The 18498-nt window shown below is 42.1% G+C and overlaps 1 protein-coding gene across 1 annotated transcript in view; it reads left to right on the forward strand.

Moving 5' to 3' along the window:
* The window catches only part of plxna2 (plexin A2), a 418092-nt gene that overhangs the window by 13409 nt on the left and 386185 nt on the right, over nt 1–18498 (forward strand). The window contains exon 2 of the mRNA XM_055223276.1: nt 1142–1241. Within this exon, the coding sequence (XP_055079251.1) occupies nt 1142–1241 (100 nt within the window). The remainder of the gene's footprint in view (nt 1–1141; nt 1242–18498) is intronic.

An 18498-nucleotide genomic window follows, 5' to 3' on the forward strand; every position in this document is an offset into this window, starting at 1 on the left:
AAGTCTATGAATAACTGCCTCGTATGAAGTATAGGCTGTTCTATATAATACTGTAGTCTACACAAAACATTAGTAAGAGTATATAATTTATATTAATATTATGAGTAATAGTGTGATGAGAATTAATGCAAAATGAAAAAAACAAAACTCTAACATGTGGCAGGGATTAACCAAAAAACAGATTCTTGGCTGGGAGCAGAGAGAGTCAGAGGGAGAGGGAGAGAAAGAGCAGTATATCAGAGCAAAAGCAGTTGCCCAAAGTGACCTATAGATGGCAGTGTTCTAACAGTAACAGCGCACAGAGTCCAGCGGCTCACACGAGTTCTACTGCGCTCATCCAAGTCTGAAAGGTAAGTGCTATTGGTTTAATTTGATCTTTTTTAATTGTTGAACTTGTGATTTTAGCCTTGTTTAATTTATACCAACAACCATAGTAGAATTTCGTGGTTTATAGCAGAGTTGTTCAAGCCAACATTACTAGACTATTTTAACTTTATGGCAGCTGGTTAAGCCTAAGAAGTAACACTTAAATGTGGAAATTTGGTCAGTTTCACTTGATTTGCTTTGAATTTGCTTTGAATTCAGACGTTTTCCTTCACCTATAATATTCCAAAACGCATGCGTAATTTCTCAAACTGAACGCATTTACGCACTTGGAAATCTCCTTTGCATAAAAAACCGCGTCTGTTCCTCTCGTTTGTGGCCATGTTTTGGTATGAGCGGAAATAGTTAACACCATAATAAGAAGCCAGCCCGGAGCGCGAGAGAGGGGGCTGGCTTTAGACGGCAGCAGCAGCAGCAGCAGCGCGCACGCCACACTACTGTACTCACATGAAGCCGCCGCTGTCAGTCCAGCAGTGAGACCGAGCCAGTGATCCTCGCACACCGTGGGACGAGCCTGGCATGCGGGTTACGTCTCATGTCTTGTTTCATTCACGTTTTTTTTCCGTCGGTTCGGATGTTAAAACCTTAGGAAGCGTTAGGAAGTTTAGCCTTTGCGTTCTGGCTTTTACGCGCGGTACGTACTGGCACAAATATGAATGAATGACTGCACAGCTACAACGGTTCAAAGCCACGGGATAATATCGTGATTTTGGAGAGTGGACATTGTATTTTTTTTCCAATTTGGATGGGAGTCTAGCCGCGTATCAGCAGCAGCAGCAGCAGTAAAAGCAGCAGCAGCAGAGGACACGGCACCACGCTGGAGAGAGCAGAGGAAACCCAGTAGTTTGAATGGAGAGGTGAGTGACCATACCTCCGTGTCTGCTCTGTCCTATACCCACATCCCCTCCTGCGTGTCCTGCTGCGGGATGCTCCCACTTGAATCCTCGCTGTAAGGGGAAACAAGTGTCCGGGCTGCTACTAGTGCTGGAATAGCCCATACCCGTGCCATGGCTGTACGGTTGCGTGGTTGCGTGCACCGCGGGAAAGGCAATGAATGATGAGGTGTGACAACGAGTGGCTTACAAGCACTGCGCCGTGTCTGCGGATGCAAATGCGCCTGTAGCTTGCGGTATAGAGACAGGTGTTTCAATGCGATTTAGGGATTCCCGTATTTTCACGTGGACTGTCTTGTTTTCATTCATTTTAGTGGATGTGGTATGTACCAGTGTCAGTGTTGTGGATTTGACCTTGGTTGCCAGATCAAGTATATCCTCACTGTACTGCTGAAGCTATAGTATCACATAGGTTAGTGTAAGTAGTACAGATACACACTGTTATGTTATTAATTGGTATAAGGGCTTATATTTGATTAATGAACCAACTCGTGGCTGTGGAGAACTAGTAACCTATTGTCTGTCACTGCAACAAGTGAATATTGGGAACTTTTTAAACTTCTTCATTCCTTATCAATTACTCCTGCACTGGCGTCTCTACTTATGTCCCACGGCTTTCGGTAAACTAAACAAACGATCAAACTGATGTATTGTCTCCAAATGGGTTCAGTTCTGCCTTTTCCACTCCTCATCAGCCCATGGAGCAGATGCACCTACAAATCTTCATTCTATGTCAGACCATCCAAGCGCTGTGCCGCCAACCCGCCCCAGCGAGCCTAAAGGAAATAAATGTTGTCTTAAGTAGAAAATTACTCCGCATTTGCATGAGAATGAGTTACATCTGCTACGGGTGACGGCCGGCATATTAATCCCAAACAAGGCAACGCAATCAAATGCTGCTCTTTCTTGGTTGGAATTGTGGTGCTTTGTTCATTATTCTAGTATCCGTCTCAAAGTGGAGCAGGGGTATGACCTTTTTAACAGAGATCTAGAAGGGGGATTTTTGCTTTTTTGAAATTCAAATCAGTTCTCTACATCGTTTTTGACGATCACGAGGAGATTATTTGCGACTAATCAAGTTATAACTAATGAAAACTATACCAAATAGCATCGTGTGTGCGTGGAACATGGCTAATTTCTACCTCAACATCACTTTTTTTGTTGATTATTTACAAGTAATTAGTCATATATAATGGAAATAATCTACTATACATCAGTGCGTACAAAGCAAGCATCTCTCTTGACCTGTTACCATCAAAAGACGATATCTACAGAGCTTCGGAACGTGTCTATTTACAGCCTTAACATAACTTTTTTGAGCTGATTATGTGCAATTAAGTAGTCATATATAATGGAAATAATCTCCTATACATCAGTGTGTACAAAGCAAGCGTCTCTTTGGGCCAGTTAGCATCAAAAGACGATGTTTCTACAAGGCTAGGCTTCGGAATGTGTCTATTTTTAGCCTCATCGAGCTCAACACAACCTTTAATATTGCACTTTGATAAGGAGATAATTGTTATAGAAACTGTCAGTTCATGTCAGAAATCAATTCCTCTTTCAAAATTGAAGATCCTTTAGTTATTCACTTTCAAGTTTTGGGTCTTTGAAGGTAGACCGTCCGAGAAAACCAAGTGGACGGGCGAGCATCCGATCAATAAGCGACAGAGCGCAGAGCTGGTGAGGAGCGGAGGAGTGGAGACTCCGAGTGTTCGTGTCTCTGCGGGATCCTGTGATGTTTTGATTGGTTTTATGACAGGGAGAGGTCATAGGGGTCAATTTGGGAAAGTGAGTCGTTTGTGTATAGCCGGGATGGATAAATTTAGAACGTTAGAATTATTGATATAGACGCTACGTGCCAAGATGCTGATCAAAAGTTCAGTGATGTAAGGTGGTGTTTTGAGTTAAAGTGATGTATATGACAACGTGGAGGTCGTATTTGTAGAAGTTTTGAGAGGTTGTGCGCGTTGAGAAGAAAATGAAATGAAAATGAGTGTTTGTGGGTACAATTCTGTTGTTATTGTCAGTGAGCAACACGCTTTTTAGCTCTTTTTGCGTGCGTATTGTGTCAAATTGTGAGGTTAAACAGAGTAATGACAAAAAAAGTCGCACATACATTAATATCTGTTCATTTTAAGAAGTTGATTTACTTTTGTTTTCATTTTATCTGACGTTACCAGCTACACTGTTCAACACTATCTGTCATTTCAAAATGCCAACGTGGATCGTGCTAGTAGAAGTTGGACACTGCTTGCGGGTACAATTCTTGAGTTATTGTCAATGAGCGACGCACTTTATGGCAAACGGTCCCATTTTTATACAGCGCTTTTCCAACTTCAAGGCACTCAAAGCGTTTTGTATCAAGAAACAACTTACCCATTCACACACACATTCATACACCGGCGTACGCAGACACACTGGGGGTGAGGTGGGTTAAGAAGTGTCTTGCCCAAGAACACAACAACAGCATTCATCTGTGGGAGCTGGAATTGCACTGCCAACCTGTGAGTCAGTGGATCTTTTGCATGTCAAATTGTGCGTTGAAACTAGATGTCTAACCAGCATTTGTATCACTTAAAAATGAATATCTGCTCGTAGAAGTAATTCAATTCTGTAATGTTTTTATCTTATCAACCGCTCTGTCTGTTGATTGAGCTTAAACCAACACCGTAATTACTGACCATTACAAACCCATCTCGCCCCGAGTAGGTCAGCGCTCCCTGTTATATTCTCTGCACCATCTCTGATTTCCCTTGTAAATGGTTTGTTTGTGCAGTGTCTTTGCTGTGTCACCAGTGCACAGCTCTCCGGATCGCCCCCTTAAGGCAGCCTGCAGCCAGCCTCTCCTCTCACTGTTTTAGCTTGAGAGATTTTGACAAGTCGTTGTTACGCATGTAGGCCCAATCCTTGACCTATTTCTTAAATGAGAGAAAGCAGCGAACGCGCTCAGTAGCTGTGTATTCTGTCCATATACACCACCACCACCCCCTCCCCTCTTTCCTCTCCCCCCCCCTCCTTTCCTCTTCCCTCTTTCTTTCTCTCTGTCCGATTCCAACTGTCTTCTCCGAGCACGCACGCAGATAATGGTGCTATTGAGTTCACTGACTAAGTATACTTGGTCCGTTACCAGTGGTGGTGTTGGCGTAGTAAAGTAAAGTAATGATACAGTTACCTTCCAAACTGGTTTTGCTAAGTTGGAAGGATGGGTTTTATGCAGATGTAGCTAGATTCCCATGCGCAGAAATACTTTTTTTTTAATCTATTCATGGGGTTTCAACTTCGTATTAAAAGCATTTTGAGGACTCTATCCAATTAAAGAGATGTAATATTTGTAATTACTATGGAAACGTTTTTTTTTTTTTTTTTTTAATATCTAATCAATACCAATATTGTCCATTAAATCCCAATCAGTACTTTACATTCTATCTTACTGAATCCTTTTTTTTTTTTTACCAAGCGACAGTAGCTCAGTTGGTGGAGTGTTTTCCCACTGATCCGAAGGTTGGCGGTTCAAATCCCGCTCTCGACGTAAGCATCATTAGTTGAGCGGTCTGATCCGGTCTGATCCGCTGACCCACAGGTTGGCGGTGTAATTCCAGCTCCCACAAATGCTGAATGCTGTTGTTGTGTCCTTGGGCAAGACACTTAACCCACTTCGCTCCCACTGTTTGCGTACACTGCTGTATGAGTGTGAATGTGTGAGTGGCTCCTTGATGTAACAGTGCCTTGAAAGTGGAGAAGATATTTACTATTAACCGCATGACTGCTCAGTACTTCAGATCGTATTTTGAAGTAACAGTACTGCAGTAATGCGTGTGAGTATGTCTTTGTTTCTTCTGTGTACACATAGGCCGTGCATGTTTGTTTGAATGCGTTGCCCTGTGGAGCTCTGGCCTCACTGTGGGATGTTTATCTGGCCCTCTGGACCGTCCGCCTGTCACAACACTGATCTCAATCTGCCTCAGACACGCGCTCTCTCCCTCCTCGCTCCCTCCTTTCTTTCTTGTCTCTCTCTCTTTTCCTGTTGCTCTGTCTCACTTTCTCCGCTCTATCACGTCTCTCCCCTTTTCTTCTATTTCACTTTTATTTCTCTCAACTCTTGCTTTTGTTCCCTTCTCTCCCCTTCCCTCTTCCTTCTCTCTTTCTCTTCTCTCTCTCCTCTCTCTGTCAATCTCTCTCGTCCCCACTCCCCCCCTCTCTTCTCTCTCTCTCCCCCTCCCTTACCTTTATTTCTCTCTTTCTCTCTGGCCCCCAATCCCCCCCTCTTTTCATTTCTCTCTCACCACCCTCTTTCCTCTCTCTCTCACCCCCACTCTCCCTCCCACTCTCTCTCTCTCCTTTCCCTTTCTATCTCTCCCTCTCTCAGCCCCAAGCTCTGTCACTTGCCCCCCTTTCTCCCCTTCCTTCTTCTTTTTCTTTCTCTCTCACTTTCTCTCCCTCCCTCTCTTTTCTCTCTCTCCTCCCTCTTTCTCTCCTTTTTTTCTCTCTCCCTCTTCTCTCCGCCTTCTTCTCCTTTCTCTTTCTTTCTTTCTCTCTCTCCCTATCTCACCCCCATGCTCTCTCACTTGCCCCCCTCTCCTCTCTCTCTCCATGTCCCTCTCCTATCTCTTTCTCTGCTCCCTCTCTCCCTTTTCTTTCTCTCTGGCCCCACTCTCTCTCTTTAATCTCTCTCTTCCCTCTTTCTCTCCTTTCTCTCTCAACCCCATTCTGTCTGCCCCTCCCTCCCTCTACGTTCTCTTTCTATCTCCCTCTCTCTCACCCCCCATGCTCTCTCACTTGCCCCCCTCATCTCTCTCTCTCTTTCTGCTATTTCCGTTACTCTCCTCCGTCTCTCACATCTCCACACTCTCTGACTTGTCCCCCCTCCTCTCTCTCTCTTTCTCTCACCCTATGCTCTCTCACTTGCCCCCCTCCTCTCGCTCTCTCCTTTCTCTGCTCTCTCCCCCTTTTTTCTCTTTCTCTCCTCCTTCTCTCTCACCTCCATACTTTCTCACCTGCCCCCCCTCCTCTCTTTCTCTCCTCTCTCTCTCACCCTCTCCTTACTCTTCCTCTCCTCCATCTCTCTCACCTCCACACTCACTGACTTACTGCCCCCTCCTCTCTCTCTCTCCCCCTCTTTGTCACTTCCACTCTCTCTCCTTTCTCTCATTCCCTCTCATTTCTCTTCCTCTCCTCCTTCTCTCTCACCTCCATACTTTCTCACCTGCCCCCTTTCCTCTCTTTCTCTCCTCTCTCTCTCGCCCTCTCATTTCTCTTCCTCTCCTCCTTCTCTCACCTCCTTACCCCCCTCCTCTCTTCCCTCCTCTCTTCCCTCGCTCATGTCATGGTGCAGGCATCATGGTGCATGTATCAGACAGTGCAGAGGAGAGACAGACGGAGGATGGGGATTGGCGGTGACATTGATCAACTGGAGTGTGGTCTCGTGTCGTCAGAGGAGGAGCTGCGTCGATGGGGAGCAGTGCTGAACTTTCACATCTGCTCCGAACACTTAACGTTACAGAAATGAGTCACGATTATTAATGAAATGTATGCACGCTCCTGTAGTGTTCAATTTAGAAGAAAGAGCGGAAGAGCGGCATCATTTGTAACATTTTTTAAAGTACGTATATATAGCGCTTCAAGACACTCACTCATTCACACAGACTCACACACCAGTCTACACAGTGTCTTGCTCGAGGACACAATGACAACATTCATCTGTCTATTGAATAAAGTTACGCAGTAGGGCTTTAAACATGTCAATCTGACATCTTTTCAATTCTAAAACGCCTCGGAAAAACATGATCTTTCAGTGAGTAGACTCGCCTCTCCACAGACCTGACATGTAACTTGGAACCTGTTCTCCATGGAAAAGATGGAAAAGTTTAATATACCATACTGTGGAGCATTCCAGGCAAAGCAGTAACCATAGAGACAAGCCAGGAAAGTTACATAGTTTAGCTTTAAATGGAAGAATACTGTAATTGTTGTTGCTTTTTGCTTAATTTGTACTACGAAGTAAACATTAGAGACCGTCTGACATGTTTTTTTTTAAGTTTGATTCCGATACCGATTGTTTAGAATCCATAGAAACCGACGGCCAATAAGCTCTGCCGATATTTTTGGGGTTTTTGATTATTTTCCCCCAATGATCTAATTTAAATTTACTACAAACTCACCCACAGCCGTTTTTCCCTCCAAACCTTTATGAGGGCTGTGTAGTGTGCAGTTAAGCGCTCCAGTCAAGCTTTATGGGTATTTTTAGGCAGCGGGTTGGCCAAAGCAAAATAACACAATATCGGCTTGTCCTGGAGATTTAAGACCGATACCCTATAGACTATCAAGCGCAAATATCGGCCTGTTTTTTCTCTAGTAAACGTATATTTTTAACTTATTTAGAAACTTGTGAGATCTTGTGGAAGCATTTTTCAGCTTCTTGTATTTTATTTGAGTGAAATGAAGCAGTCATATCGTATATAAAGTGCAAACTGAACAACTTTAAAAACAATGTCTACAACACTTACGCTGAAAAATTCGTTTGATTTGAATTTACGCGAGTGTTACTGATGGAACAGATGCCATCTCTTTTGTATCGCGGCCCTTGAAGTTCCCCTCACATAGAAGGATGAGATCTTTGATAAGGCCTTTCTACGGCAGATGCTCCGGGACTCCACAGGGCTACAGTTAATGGTCTAGTCATGTGGTTGGAGTTGTTTTCATCATCTTGAGTAGTTGAGCATGTTGCCTTCAGTGACTTATCGAGTCGTTGGAGCCTTTTAAAATGGATGACTACAGGCCACTATGTTGTTAAGTAGCAGCTTGCACAGTATGAGGAGCGTGCTGCGGAGAGCGAGAATCAATATCACGCCTTTTTGCCATGAAGTAGCGACTTTTTAAAAAATATCATTTGAAAGACCGATGCTTGGACGATTACTGGAGAGAGCAACGGTAATGCTCATTTGATTATGAAAGTGCTGGGCAGTATTCATCCGTCTTTTGCTCTTTTTTTTTCGTCCATAAGCGGTGCCTGGGGGGGCGGAGCATCTAGCATTAGTCGTATAGTTTGATTGACTTTGGAAAGCCCTTGAATCGAACCCAAAACCTCATGGTGGAAGGCTGCTAACCGTTCTTTAAAGAGCCCGTATTACGCTGTTTTCTGATTTAGGTTATAATCTTGTTTCCTTATCATAAACAAACCGGGAGTTGTGTTTTGGTTCATTCACACATGTTTAAACACTCTGTTCCACCTTGTGATGTCATCATCTTGTAATACAGGAAGTTCTCTGCTCTGCTGCTACTCCATACACCTCCACTAGAATCATTTGGATGATTTTAGCCCTGAAATTGTCAATCTCTACTGAACAAAAGGTCAAATGTAGCTGTTGATTTGAAAACTACCACTTCACGAGGTGGAACAGAGTGTATTTTTGAGGAGGTAACAACATTATAACATGGCTTAAAGCTCACAAGAGTCTATTTTGCCTTTTAAATAATAGTTTTTGTCAAAGCAGAAGTCATGGAAAGACAGTTTATGATTGCACTTTGCCAGTTTCCAAGGAACTAGGCTGCAGAGGAAGTTACAACGTTATAACATGACTTAAAGCTCACAAGAGTCCATTTTCTGTAATATAGGAGCTTTAAAAATGCCTAGACGCACACATACCACATTATTTGCAATATTGTACCTGGCTGGAAGAGCATCCGGCGTAAAAAAAAAAAAAAAAAAAAAGGTTCGCTATGGCAACCCTGACTCCGTCCAAGAATATTTGCGATTCTTGAACATAAAGCAAATGTTCCCCATCTCATGTACTACTCTTAAGTCCACTGTAGACCAGGCTTTCTCTTCACTATATTCTCCAGTCTCTTCAGCGCAATCAGGACTGCACTCTGCCAATCACTCCACTTCACTCTCCACTGATGGCACAAGTTAGCACTGACCCCTGGAGCACACTCTCTATGAGTAAAGCCTGCCAGCCCAGAGACAAAGCCTTTTGTAGAGACGCTCAGCCAACAGATGGAGAAATGCACTGAAGACGTAGAGGAGGGAACAGAGAGTCATGAAGGAATTCACTGAAGCATGTTTGCAAGGGCCCGTGTTTAGGCTATAGTCCTACGGGAGCTTTAATGCGAGACCGAAGAGTGTCCACGATGTTTTTAAACTCCATACACCTTCACTAGAATCATTTTGATGATTTTAGCCCTGGAATTGCCAATCTCTACTTAACTAAAGGTAAACGGTAGCTGTTAACTACTACTAGATGACATCATGAAGTGGAACAGAGCATTTTGAGCTTTGGAGATGTAGACAGACGAATAATAAAGGGTTACTCAAACATGTGCGAATGAAACAAAACACAACTCCAGGTCAATTGTGCAATATAAGACCTTTTAGAATGTATATAATGTGTCAGACTACTTGTTTCACAAAAACTTACAATTGATTAATTAAGATTTGACTAAAATCTTGCCTAGTTTTCCAAAGTTTAAACATTTTCCTGAGCCGTAAATTTACTTCCTGGTTATACATGGACAGTTACCTAGCAACCATACACTGTAAACAATGGCAAAAGCTCCACTAGTTATACCATAGAGTCAGTTTTACGTAATACAGGACCTTTTAAAACTTGTTATATGCACTTGCAGAGTAGCGAGGAGGAGAGGAGGAGACACGTACGCTGTCGGCTCTCGCGGGGCTCTCCGGGGCCTGGGAAGCTTGTATTAAGATGTTAATAGAACTGCCTTCATGACACATTTCCAGGGGACACGAGCGAAGCCTGTGCCATTCTTTAAAACCTCCATCATCAGTCTCCTTCCCTCCCTCCGCTCCATCCCTCTCTCCCTGCCGACTGCTTCACACAATAGTCTGTTTAGGCATTCACCACCAAGCGCCCTCTCTCTCTCTTTCACTCCCTATCTGATCTCCACTGTCACTACCCTGTCCTATATTTTACCATGTGGAGCAAAATTATGTGATGTTAGCAGATAGCGAGAGCATGTACAAGACTGTTTGCTTGTCTGCGATCTCGGTTAGAAGTCACACTGACACCAAAGCGAGGAACTAGAGGTTTTTGGTTTGGCTTTTATCAGCGTCTTGGCTTAATTTATTGTTTAAATACAAGTGGAAATAAATACGTGGTTAAGGTTTTTGGATCTCAGAGATTTTGGTTTCAGATTAGAAGATGTCATTCAGGTCCAAGGCATCTGCATTAAATGCATAGAGTAAATGAAAAATGGCTTATTGAGAGGTTTGTGTACCTAGTAAAGTACTTTATAATTCTAAGTTGATGTTATATATATAAAGGTAATGATTGCTAGATATTAATCAATGCTAAAATTAATGTTCTGGAACTGGAACTGTGGTGAAACGTAAGGCAAATTAGGTATTTGCGCTATACTTTTTATTTTTACGTCACTACAGTTCAGAGCAGGTATATGTACTTTCTACTCCACAATATTTTGGAACAAGACTGAAAAGTGAAAGTATTTTTTTTTTAAGATTATTTGAGACCTGCTGAAAAGGCTGAGGGTTTATTTTTATCAAGTTCATGTTTTGAGCAAACACAGCTAGAAGAAAACTGAACAAAATTCACCACAAATCTTGGTCAAAATCAGTAGTTTTGAAGCCTTACAAGACCTCAAAATACTTTTATTTTTTACTTTAAGTACATTTTTTAAACAGGAACTTTTAATACTTTTACTGAAGTAGATTTTTACCTTTTTTTAATTTTATTTGGGATTTTTTTTTTGCTTCAGTATCTGTACTTTGACTTAAATAACAAAATGAAGTACTTCTTCTACCACTGCTTGACCGGTATTAGAACTAGTATAAAACCATGTGGTAACTGTGTAATACCTCAGTCGTCCAGGTATGATACTTTTTTTTAATATCATTGTGGTATCAACATTTTTATATCACATTGGTAGAGTTTAAACTTTTAGTAATGCCGAAATACATTGTTGTAGCAAAAGACGATGTTTAAATCTGTCAACTGGACAAACCGTTGTAGGAGTGAAGACATTTCGCTGCTCATTCAAGCTGCTTCAGTTCAGCTCTGGTCACATTACTGGTGGACACTGACTGGCTAACCACACTGAAACTGTAAAGCAGCTATTGTCTCCAGTTTCAGCCTTTAATAACCCTATTCAACCTTTAATGGCCCTCCTGTTTGTTGAATCATAGATCAGTGACAGATTATGTCTCAGGCCCCATTCCTGTTTAAGGAAGGGTTGTCTTTCCTAACAAAAATAGCTTCTTTAACTTCACCCTCAGACCATTTCTTTTCTCTGGCTAAAATCTGAACCTCACTATCTTCAAAGGAAAATACACTCTTGCCTTATCCAAACGGCAACACAAAGCCCGAGACGTATGCACTGGAGTTTTACATATAAATGCCTGCTATATTTACAACTCCACCTATCGGCTGCATTGTGCCCGACCGCCTATAGCTTTGAATATAAGTCACTTTTCGCTTGGCGCCATCAATAATCAATTAGCTGGTGTCACGGGGAGGATGCGCGTTCTTTTTGTTGTGTAGCGGAAAGTTGACAATAAGTGAGCAACAAAAGCCGGCTGGGAGAAAAGAAGAGAGAGTGGTTAGAGGGAGGAGGAGGAGAAGAGGAGGAGTAGAGGGGTCTAGTGTTCACCGCCAAGGGGCAGCTGTCAGGAGCAGATGACAGTGTGTGTGTAGAAGTGTGTACGAGCGCGCCAGTGTGTGCGTTTTTGGCTGCGCGTTTCTGTGCATGGCTGGATTTATGGCCATTTGACTGCGTGGCACATGTGGCGTTTTGTGCGACCAAGGCTACGGGGCGGGCACGGGAACGCCTTTGCCCGCCGTTGTTACCCTCCCTCTCCCCCCGGTGATGATTTACCCCCTTAAAAGCCTCCCCTCCTCTCCCGAACCTGAAGCCGAAAGTGTCGCTATGGTTACGCGAGGGCGAAAGTGTTGCAGATGTGGGTTCGCTATAGCTCTTGTGCCATAGGGGGAAACCTGGCCAAAGTGGATTTAGTGCTCAACATACTGGCTTCTCTTACAGTGGCAACTCGGAGCGCTCGGGCATTCATGGAAAACCTATTACGGCTATTAGACCCAGAGCCGTCAAAGAGCCGCTATTTACTCAAGTATCTGTGGTAGATAGAGCAGCGAGGGGCCAAGCTAGCTCCTGTTTTGAGTTAACAAACCAAAGTCACTGCTTTGAGAGAATGAAACTAAAATATAAAGCATTTGTTCAGTTTTTTACACTCAGCCAAGGAGAATCCTATTGTTTTTGTTTAATGTGCAACTCCATGTGTGAACTAGAATCACAAATAATGCAGCAAAGTTCATAAACTGGGATAAAACTGAGCGATCTTTGGTAGACAGCACAGGATAATAGCATGATTACTCTGTTGCAAGATAGGGCCAGTGCCTAGGATGAGGTCTACACTGCTGGTTACTGTTAATGTTTTGTCTTCGTGCATTGTTTTGAAAGTGTAATAGGCTCGCTCTGTCTCAAAGCTCATGCTAACTCTTATCAAAAGCTTAAAATATAAAATAAACAACTTAAATTGAGTAATGTAAAGACTACCCCATTGTTTGTCATTTTAATATTTGTCATGCCTCAAATTTAGCATTAGCATTACCATGGAGACACAAACGCAACCTTTCTAAACACAGAAGTTTTCACCTGATTTGTTTAGTCTTTAACATGTTGCCACAAACTTGTCCTATCTTTGCATATTTATTCATTTTAACCTCATAGAGATAGAAAATGGACAGGAAGTAGTGACGCTAACACTGACGTTGCTGGGTAATGTAGTGCACAGAGCCAATTATCTATTCTCAGGTGTTCCGCAAAAAAAGCTTTGTTAAAATCTTCTCAAACATCATCATTCTTTTCAACATACATGAGGAAATATGCCAGTTCTTGTGGATTTTATGGATATACATCGTTATTTGTTGAATATTTTGTGACGGGAGTACACAACGCGAGTGATACGTGTGTTCAGGGTTTACAGATTTGGCGGAAACTTCTACACAACATGGTAACACCACACTAACATTAAACTTTCATATTGTCCTGCGGGCCACAAAATATCATCTCGCGGGCCGCAATTGGTCCCTGGGCCGTGAGTTTGAGACTCCTGCTGTAGTCTGTTGAAGCATCGGACATGAATTTCAAGTTGTATAGATTCTACAACTATAACGGAAAATTTTGACAAGCTTTCTTAAGATAGCTTCCTTAAAAAAAACAAAAAAAACTACTGGCTTAAATCTCATTGCACCAACTTGTTTGTTTTCATATTCAGTGCCGTGATTATACCTTTATGACTTGGATAGCTTTCATAAGTGCAAACAAGTTCATCTGAGAAGGAAAAAAAACAAGGAACTAATGCCCCTCCAAGTTCAGTTCAGAGTGAGCCAACAAACGCCTTAGAAACACCGTCCCTCCTCTCTCTATCTAGTTTCCTCTCCTCTTCCTCGCCCTGCAAAACTTCTCCTCGTGTTGATGACCAAAGTAAATGCTTTTAAATTGACGGTGATGATGTTGGACTTCCCGGCCGGGGTGAAGGTGCTGTGGACTCTAGTGACTAGCTCAGCCACAAAACAAGACCACCGCAAAGAGTGCTGCTGAGGAGGTCTGCGCAGTATATCGTGGAAATATCGATATCGCAAGAAAATGAGAATATCGCACCATTGCAAAGTTGTCCATTTTACAGAAGTGTACTAGTTTTGGAAAGTAAAATGGACGAAAAGGCAGATTTTAGACATGATGTTTCTTAGCAAGTCCTACATTAGACTTTGGTTTGTCTTGGTTTTGTTTTGTTAAGTTTTTATTTTGACCCAGTTTGACCCGATACATGACGAAATTACGATTTTTTGTTTTAAAGGACCCAAATTACGCTATTTTCTGTTTTTTCTATGTTGTTTCCTCATCACAAACATACTTGGAGTTGTGTTTTGTTTCATTCACACACGTTTAACACACAAATCCTACATATTCAGAGTTCTTTTCTCAAACTGAAAACACTCTGTTCCACCTTGTGATGTCATCTGGTGATACAGGAAGTGCTCCGCTGTGTTTATAAACTCCATACAGTTTCACTAGAATCATTTGGATAATTACAGCCCTGGAATTGCCAATCTCTAATGAGCTAAAGCTAAAATATGGCTGCTAACTACCACTAAAACTACCACTTCATGACATCACAAGGTGGAACAGAGCATTTTGAGCTTTGAAGACGTAGACAGAGTAATAATGCAGGATTACTCAACCATGTGTGAATGAAACAAAACACAACTCCAGGCACGTTTTGGATGAGGTAACAACATTAAAACATGGCTATAGGACCTTTAAATTAACTGTATTGCAAAAGGGAAACATGGTTATCAAATATTGCATGTTCTTCTCCCACGGCGCCGCCCTAGTGCTGAGTAAGACTAAGACATGTGCACGAGGAAAAGAATCATTTCATGGGTCATTGGACTGTAACATATGTGTGAAATGTCAGTCATAAAACCATTTATTTTGAAAGGCCCACACCTGGATTTGAACCAGTTAAGTTAAGTCTGTTTCGAGTCTCCTCCAGGCTTTAATAAATCAAAAACAATCTGGAAGATGGGCTGCCAAAACAAAATCTTTTCTCAATAAATGTCAAATTTTATGACAACAATGATAATACACAAAGGAGCATCTTGGCCAGTGCGAGTTGTTACTGCTGTTTTATGGGCATTTTAATGTACTTTGTGGTTGAAGTAATTGAGTAAATAAATAACAATAATAATGTAAACATAATCTATACATTCTGTTTAACATCTTGAGATTTAGGGACTTTTGGACAACTACTTTAATCCCACATGTTACGAGGTATTTGCATCATCATCTTTTCGTCAGATCTCAGAGTTTAAGCGAGGTTGGACCTGGTTTGTACTTTGGATGGGACGCCGCTTCTTCTTTGTATTCTTCTTCTTCGTATTCTTCTTCATAATCATCTTCTTTGTATTCTTCTTCTTCATATTCTTCTTCTTTGTATTCTTCTTCTTCATGTTCTTCTTCATAATCTTCATATTCTTCTTCGTAATCTTCTTTGTATTCTTCTTCGTAATCTTCTGCGTATTCTTCTTCATAAACTTCTTCTTCTTCGTATTCTTCTTCGTAATCTTCGTATTCTTCTTCGTATTCTTCTTCTTTGTATTGTTCTTCGTAATCTTCTTCGTATTCTTCTTCGTAGTCTTCTGCGTATTCTTCTTCATAAACTTCTTCTTTGCATTCTTCTTCGTAATCTTCTATGCATTCTTCGTAATCTTTGTATTCTTCTTCATAATCTTCTTCTTCGTATTCTTCGTAATCTTCTTCGTATTCTTCTTTGTAATCTTCGTATTCTTCTTCTTTGTATTGTTCTTCGTAATCTTCGTATTCTTCTTTGTAATCTTCTTCTTCATTCGTATTATCATTATTATCATCATTATTATTATTATTATTATTATTATTATTATTATTATTATTATTATTATTATTATTATTATTATTATTTTATTTTTTCATTATTATTATCATTTTCTTTCCAGATTGCAATTGACCACTATTAATTATCCATTCACTATTATTCTTATAAATAGTTCCAGCTCTACCTTTCATTATAGTTCAACATTTGTCCTGGTCCATTGATCGCAGCCACATTCGGACTTTAAATTCATTTAAATTATTTTCACAAAATATTTCATTCTGAATCACTAAACGTCCTCTCAGATTATTGTTGTGTTATTAATCCCGTAGGAGAATTGTTCCTGAGCGTGGGTCAATAGTAGCTTGTTTTCATAGAATGAGCCCCCCTGACTTTCCTCATTCCTCTTTTGACCACTTCACATTAAATCTGCCTTTGCTCCTGAACATGTAATTTTCTTTTGTCGGACGATCTTTAAATGCATCGTAAACTCAACGCGGCCTTCACTTCTACTCAGAGTCTTTTCTTTGGCCCACGGTAATCCACTGTGTCCGGGCCAAAGGGAAATGAACGCTCCTCAGGGTACGGCTCTTATGTTTATGGACTGAAAACATGAGACGCAGAGAAAGAAGAGAGAGAAGGGGGGGAGAGAGAGGAGAGAGAGAGGAGAGAGAGGGGAGAGAGGAGAGAGAGGGGAAAGAGAGAGAGAAGAGAGGGGGAAAAAGGGAGGAGAGAGGAAAGAGAGGGGAGAGAGAGAGAGAAGAGGGGGGAAGAGATGAGAGAGGGGGAGAGAGAGAGGAAAGAGAGGGGAGAGAGAAGAGAGAAGAGATGGGCAAAAAGAGAGGAGGGGGGGAGAGGAGAGAGAGGGGAGAGAGAGAGGCGAGAGGGGAAAAGAGAGGAGAGAGAGAGAAGAGAGGGGGAAAAAAGAGGAGAGAGGGGAGAGAGAAGGGAGAGAGAGAAGAGAGGGAAATAAAGAGGAGGGGGGAGAGAGAGAAGGGGGTGAATGAGAGAGAGAGAAGAGAGGGGGAATGAGAGAGAGACAGAGAGGAATGAGAGAGAGACAAATAGAGAGGGGAGAGAGAAGAAAGGGTGAGGGGAGAGAGAGGGAGGGAAGGGGGGTGAATGACAGTGAGAGTGAGAGAGAGAGAAGAGAGGGGGAATGAGAGAGAGAGAGGAATGAGAGAGAGACAAAGAGAAAAGGTGAGAAAGGGTGAGGAAGAGAGAGGGAGGGAAGGGGAGGTGAATGAGAGCGAGAGAGAGGGGAGAGAGAGGAGGGGTGAATGAGAGCGAGAGGGAGGGAAGACAGGGGTAAATGAGATGGAGAGAGAAAGAGCAAGAGTGAGGGAAGAGGGGGGTGAGCAAGAGAGAGAAAAGGAAGAGAGGGTAAGGAGAGAGAGAGAGAAACAGAAGATAGGGTGAGGAGAGAGAGATGGGGGAGGGAGAAAGTGGGTGGGAGTGAAACAGAGGGAGAACGAGAGTGAGAGAGAGAGGGGAGGTGAGAGAGAGAGGGGGTAAGAGAGTAGGAGGGAGTGAGAGAGAGAAGAAGAAAGGGAAAGAGAGAGGAGGAGAAAGGGAGAGGGGAGGAGAGAAGGAGCATGAGAGAGGAAAAAGAAAGAAAGGCCAGCAAGGAGGAGAGAGGAAGTGAGAGAGGAGGAGAAAGTATGAGAGAGAGGGGGAGAGAGAAGAGGGAGAGAGAAACAAAGAAAGCAGGAAAGAGACAGGGGAATAGGACAGAGAAAGAAAAAGGGAGAGGGGGGAGAGGGAAAGAGCGAGAGAGTGGGAGAGTGGAGAGGAGGTCCTTTAAACTGTTTTGAAGCCCACACATTAAGCTGAACAGTGGGTAGATTGTCCACAGACGCTCAGGGGTAGAAACATTAATACCGCGTCTTGAATGTAATTGCTTTTGTTGTTTATTTTGACCCCGGTTTGACCTCTGAGATTGCGTGGACGGGGCTGCGTGGGCGGGGGTCCTTCACAATATGTTTCTGTTTTGTTTAGAAATCATTTATAAAGTAAAATATATAAGGTGATGTTTTTTGGAACGCTAACCCACCCACATATGTTTTTGTTTAAAAAGTTTTATATGCTTGAAAAAGTATTTATTCCAGATTTTTTTTTTTTTGTTTAAGCTTTGACTTTTCTTGTCTCCATGGCGATCTTATTGCTTTGGCTGGAACGCTCCACAGTATGGCATTAAACATATCTACCATTGAATCTGATATGACAGTGTTTTCATTGGTATTTGACATGAAAAGTTTAAAGTGAAAAGCAATGCGAGACAAACCAGAAAAGTTACACAATGGACCTTTAACTTCACTTGTCCACTCTACCATGGGAACACAGTTTTACCCTCATTCTTACATTATAAGTAAACCATTCTTATCAACACGTATAAACATAATACCCATTGTGGAGCATTCTCAGCGAGCTCAGCTTTGTCTGCCTGGCAAATCTCTGCTATTTCTTCCTCTGAACACCATCAGAACCTGAGGGGAAGCTGGATGTTGTTGTTTGGCGCTCGTATTTCCGAGTGGGCCTTGCTATCAAAGGGAAACACTGCATGTACCCAGGAGCGCGGCGGGGAGCTCGACATACAGATGCACTGCTTGGTTTGTCGTCATTAATGATCTATCTCCACTCAGAGGAAAATCATTATGGAGCGTTAATGTAATGAAATATCACATCAGAATGAATGGGTTTGCACTAAAGTTATCAAAAGTATCAAAAATACTAATACGACACTAAAACTAGTATCGAAATGAGATACTCATTTGAGCTAGTATTGAAACTGGATACTCATTTGAGCTAGTATCGAAAGGA

The sequence above is a fragment of the Periophthalmus magnuspinnatus genome, chromosome 7 (genome assembly GCF_009829125.3).
Source record: "Periophthalmus magnuspinnatus isolate fPerMag1 chromosome 7, fPerMag1.2.pri, whole genome shotgun sequence".
Lineage (NCBI taxonomy): Eukaryota > Metazoa > Chordata > Actinopteri > Gobiiformes > Gobiidae > Periophthalmus > Periophthalmus magnuspinnatus.